This window comes from Salvelinus sp. IW2-2015, linkage group LG2, assembly GCF_002910315.2.
Source record: "Salvelinus sp. IW2-2015 linkage group LG2, ASM291031v2, whole genome shotgun sequence".
Taxonomy (NCBI): Eukaryota; Metazoa; Chordata; class Actinopteri; order Salmoniformes; family Salmonidae; genus Salvelinus; species Salvelinus sp. IW2-2015.
In genome coordinates this window covers 13329908-13335907 of record NC_036839.1, presented here as the reverse complement: position 1 = coordinate 13335907, position 6000 = coordinate 13329908, and the positions used below count along the sequence as shown (strand labels likewise).

The 6000-nt window shown below is 45.4% G+C and overlaps 1 protein-coding gene across 1 annotated transcript in view; it reads left to right on the top strand.

Moving 5' to 3' along the window:
• Window positions 1-6000, top strand: part of LOC111972725 (RNA-binding motif, single-stranded-interacting protein 1) — a 43343-nt gene that overhangs the window by 26947 nt on the left and 10396 nt on the right. The window contains exon 3 of the mRNA XM_070449337.1: window positions 3128-3186. Within this exon, the coding sequence (XP_070305438.1) occupies window positions 3128-3186 (59 nt within the window). The remainder of the gene's footprint in view (window positions 1-3127; window positions 3187-6000) is intronic.

Genomic DNA, 6000 nt, shown 5'->3' with positions numbered 1-6000 from the left:
ACACACACACACACACACACACACACACACACACACACACACACACACCTTTGGCCGTTGTCTAAAGCTGTCCGCATGTATCTGTTCAGCTGTCCGAACTCGGCCAGGCGAACCGAGCAAGTGTGCTCGCATACTCCCTCAAGTGACAAAATGCGCATAATAAGGAATCTTCTCTCTTTGAATGACTACAAACACTTAATTGAAGAATCGCATCGCTACTGTTGACCAATCACCGATGAATGGGCGTACACTTCGGTTACCGACTTAGGCTTGCCTTGATAAAAAATGTCTTGTGCACTAACAGCCTAAATAAATCTAACTAAAACGTCACAATGTTGCCATATTACATTGAAATTTGTAAAGTATTCAGACCCCTTGACATTTTCCAAATTTGACAGCCCTATTTTAAAATGGATTAAATTGTTTTTTTCCCCTCATCAACCTACACACAATATCCCATAATGACAAAACAAAAACAGGTTTTTATACATTTTTGCAAATGTATAAAAAATAACCCCGGAAATATCACATTTACATAAGAATTCAGACCTTTTACTCAGTACTTTGTTGAAGCACCTTTGGCAGCGATTACAGCCTCAAGTTTTCTTGGGTATGATGCTACAAGCTTGGCACACCTGTATTTGGGGAGTTTCTCCCATTCTTCTCTGCATATCCTCTCAAGATCTGTCAGGTTGGACTGGGAGTGTCGCTGCCCAGATATTTTCAGGTCTCTCCAGAGATGTTCAATTGGGTTCAAGTTCGGGCTCTGGCTGGGCCACTCAAGAACATTCAGAGACTTGTCCCGAAGCCATTCCTGCTTCATCGTAGGGATGGTGCCAGGTTTCCTCCAGACGTGATGCTTGGCATTCAGGCCAAAGAGTTCAATCTTGGTTTCATCAGACCAGAGAATCTTGTTTCTCATGGTCTGAGAGCCCTTTAGGTGCCTTTTTGGCCAACTCCAAACTGGCTGTCATGTGCCATTTACTGAGGAGTGGCTTCCGTCTGGCCATTCTACCATAACGGCCTGATTGGTGGAGTGCTACAGAGATGGTTGTCCTTCTGGAAGGTTCTCCCGTCTCCACAGAGGAACTCTGGAGCTCCGTCAGAGTGACCATCGGGTTCTTGGTCACCTCCCAGACCATGACCCTTCTCCCCGATTGCTCAGTTTGTCCAGGCAGCCAGCTTTAGGAAGAGTCTTGGTGGTTCCAAACTTCTTCCATTTAAGAATGATGGAGGCCACTGTGTTCTTTAGGACCTTCAATGCTGCAGAAACGTTTTGGTACCCTTCCCCATATCTGTGCCTCGACACAATCCTGTCCCGGAGCTCTACGGACAATTCCTTCGACCTCATGGCTTGGTTTTTGCTCTGACATGCACTGTCAACTGTGAGACCTTTATATCGACAGATGTGTGCCTTTCCAAATCATGTCCAATCAATTGAATTCACCACAGGTGGACTCCAATCAAGTTGTAGCAATATCTCAAGGATGATCAATGGAAACAGGATTCACCTGAGGTCCATTTCTAGTCTCATAGGGTCTGAATACTTATGTAAATAAGGTATTTCTGTTTTTTAGGGTTAATACATTTGCAAAAATTTCTAAAAACCTGTTTTTGCTTTGTCATTATGGGGTATTGTGTGTAGGTTGATGAGGACATTTTTTTATTTAATTCATTTTAGAATAAGGTTGTAACATAACAAAATGTGGAAAAGGGGAAGGGGTCTGAATACTTTCCGAATGCACTGTATTTGCACAAACTGTTTTAGATGGGAAGAATGCGGACACCTTTACCCTGAACTACAGTACCGATGTCATATACATTCGATGCTAATCTACTGGTTTTGTTTGCAGAGAGTTAAACTGTGTCCTCTCAGTCATCCAACGGTGGCCCAGATTAGGAAGCGGGTGTCGTAATCCTGTGCCTTTTTTAACCTCTTGCATTCAAGGTTTAGATTTTTGCGTCCCTTGATTGTGAGCTGCTCTAGGGGGAGGTGGGCGGGTTGCCGTTGACACTGTGGTGATTTCTGTAATTGATTTATTTGGAGTCAATTAGTGGAAACCCCTTCATCCTCGAGGCTCTTTACCCAGTGGCGCACAGAGTAAGGTCACGCCGGCCCACGGAGACTAGCACAGCACACACAGACATGTGCTGCTGCTCGCAAAGTCAGGCTCTGTAATTGGATTTCAAATATCATGGAGACTTATTTGGTTATATTAAGCCACTGCTGATCAGCGATCATTAATTGCAAAGGCACTATAGGTGACCTTTTCCTCTGCGACAATCATAACACCATGACACATAACCAGATCTGTCACAGTTGGTTTTATCTATGACTCACGGTCGGGACGGAGGCTTCATTTTCATAAAGCCACCACCTGTCCGCCTCCCAGCTCAGGTCAAAGCTCACACTTCCTCCTCCGTCTAGAGAGCCAATCCCCTCATCAATCATTTGTCTGCCGCGCTGATTACTACAAGGGAGGCTCATCTACTACTACGGCCTGACGTCTGTGCGTTGTTATTGGTTGCATTCATCATTGTACAGAGAGAAAGTCGCGGTATATGTCGTTGTTGTGTTCTTTGTACTGATTTGCTATTAATTTTGAATAGAGTGAGCTAGCTTAGCGCTGAAAGGAAATGCAGTGCAGTCTGTGTTTAGGGGTCACCGCTGAGTTCATTTGTCAGAGCTGGCAGCAGCAGAAACACGGTGCACAAAATAACTGTTAAAGCACAGGATGTGTCTATGGAATGCTACTCAGTCCCCCTGTGCCTGCATTGTCAAGAAATCGTAAATATACAGTGTGCAATGCATATTTCATTCAAGTTTATTCCTAAATGTTTTCTGATTTTCGGTACGTCTTCTTCACGAGTCAGACATCCTTATGCCTATGGAGGATAGGTAACCCTCCATGATTCTGTTGTTCGGTAAACATCACGGCAACCTTTGCTCCAGCGCCGCAGAGATTCTCAAATCCACATGGAAACAAACGGCTTCCTGTTTCTCATACTTTTTTTTTTGGTGATGTCATACATTCTTGTGCAAACTCTTTTTGTCTTTTATAACAGGCTGCCTCTGTCTGGGACGTAACGCAACACAACTAAAAATACTTCTCTCTTCCTCTCTTAGGTATGGCAAAATTGTATCAACAAAGGCCATCCTGGACAAGACAACAAACAAATGTAAAGGTGCGTATGGCTTCCTCTGTTTTTGCGAAACATTTCAGTAAGTCGGGACGTGGTTGATTCTGCTACCAGATTTGTATTTTTTAAATTATTATTATTTTTGCACACGGCTCAAGAAGTCATGCTCATAACAACGCCTAGGCTTAAAGCAATAAAAACTCATCACATGCATCTTCATTGAGAGGATAGTGTACGTAGGTATCACAATGACTCATTGTAAAGCAGGAGATCAGTGTCAAGGCTTTGGAGCTTTGACATAGACTTCCAGTTTGTGATATGATGACACATAGGATTTTCACCATAATCCTCCTAATGCTATTATACTAAAGACAAAGGCCATGCTAAGGAATGAATGAAGATTCTTGCTTAAGGCCTTCTTGACTCACGCAGTGGGTTTGGCACCCCAATAGTGTCACAGTGTACTGGCTCTGCCTTGTTGAAGTCATTCAGTCATCCAACAGCTATGTGGCTCAGAGGGGCTGGTCTAATCAGGAAACAGACAGACAGGCTGGCAAAAGGCTGCCACTACTTCAAGTTATTTTAGTCCCTTTACTGATTGGCTGTCTGTCACTGTGCAGCGTGCTATGGGGGGGATCACAAGAGGAAGTGACAGCTCATGCTCGTCCCTCTGGAGCGGGACAAACAGTTTTGGCTCTGCCTGCAGCCCTGGGCCCAACACCCTGTTCTGACTAGTGAGGAGCGCAATGACACTGAAGCCCAGCCCAGCCAGCACGCACCACAGATGGGCTAGGAAATAAGCTTGGTCACTGTCCTGCTGGGGATTATTATACCCTTATTAATCACAGGTGGCGACTGAGAAACATCCTTTCATCTTGCGTGGCGATTTTTACTTGAACTCACGGCTTGCTTGAAGAAAGGTACCTGAGAAACTGCCCAAAATCCCAACTTGGAAAGCCAAATGAACATTTGCCATTCATAAAAACAAACATCAGAATGTTCCGATTCAGCATATACTTTGTTTGTGCTGTTTATCACCAAGATCAAACTAGAATCTGTAATTAGATTCCACATTGAGCATAGAGTTTGCTGTGGACCTGTGAGGTTGTTTGATGGTTAAATATAGCAGAGCAGAAGGCAGGGAGGGACTGCAGGTCTGACTCTGGCCTGCATGTAGCCCCAGGGGGACAGTGAGCTGACCTGAGCCCTGGGCGTCATCACTACAATCTGCAGCTTCAGCACTGTTCTCTGCTCCACCGGCCTACAACACTACCTCACCATCAGTCACTGACTGACCACCACGGGCCACAGAGAGGTGGGGGTCAACCACAGAACATGGTGGCCTCTGGCCTGGCCTCGCTGTGGTGGCTGTCAATCACATCCTGTCGCTTTCTGCTTGCTGTAGACGTCAATGTTGACCTGAGATTTAGAGTGCCAACCAAATGGCACCCTATTCTATGTATGGTACGAAGCATGGAGGAGGAGGTGTGATGCTCTGGGGTGCTTTGCTGGTGACACTGTCAGTGATTTATTTAGAATTCAAGGCACACTTAACCAGCATGGCTACCACAGCATTCTGCAGTGATACGCCATCCCATCTGGTTTGCGCTTAATGAGACTATCATTTGTTTGGGCTCCCGTGTGGCGCAGAGGTCTAAGGCACCTCATCTCAGTGCTAGAGGCTTCGCTACAGACCCTGGTTCGATCCCTAGTTCGATCCCGGGCTGTATCACAACCGGCCGTGATTGGGAGTCCCATAGGGCGACGCACAGTTGGCCCAGCTTCGTCCGGGTTAGGGGAAGGTTTGGCTGGGGTAGGCCGTCATTGTAAATAAGAATTTGTTCTTAACTGGCTTGCCTAGTTAAATAAGGGTTAAATTGAATACAAATAAATACAGAAGATAGCCCTATTTGGTAAAAGATCAAGTCCATATTATGGCAAGAACAGCGCAAAGAGAAACGACAGTCCATCATTACTTTAAGATATGATGGTCAATCAATGCGGAAAGTTTCTTCAAGTGCAGTCGCAAAAACCATCAAGCACTATGATGAAACTGGCTCTCATGAGGAGACCCAGAGTTACCTCTGCTGCAGAGGATACGTTTGTTAGAGTTACCAGCCTCAGAAATTGCAGCCCAAATAAATGCTTCACAGAGTTCACGTAACAGACATCTCAACATCAACTGTTCAGAGGAGACTGCGTGAATCAGGCCTTCATGGTCGAATTGCTGCAAAGAAACCACTAGTGAAGGACACCAATAATAATAATAAGAGACTTGCTTGTGCCAAGAAACACGAGCAATAGACATTCGACCGGTGGCAATCTGTCCTTTGGTCTGATGAGTCCAAATTTGAGATTTTTGGTTCCAACCGCCGTGTCTTTGTGAGACGCAGAGTACGTGTACGGATGATCTCCGCATGTGTGGTTCCCACCGTGAAGCATGGAGGAGGAGGTGTGATGGTGTGGGGGTGCTTTGCTGGTGACACTATCTGTGATTCATTTAGAATTCAAGGCACACTTAACCAGTATGGCTACCACAGCATTCTGCAGCGATAGGCCATCCCATCTGGTTTGCGCTTAGTGGGACTATAATTTGTTTTTCAACAGGACAATGACCCAACACACCTCCAGGCTGTGTATTTGACCAAGAAGGAGAGTGATGGAGTGCTGCATCAGATGACCTGCCTCCACAATCACCCAACCTCAACCCAATTGAGATGGTTTGGGATGAGTTGGACTGCAGAGGGAATGAAAAGCAGCCAAAAAGTGCTCAGCATATGTGGGAACTCATTCAAGACTGTTGGAAAAGCATTCCAAGTGAAGCTGGTTGAGAGAATCCCAAGAATGTGCAAAGCTGTC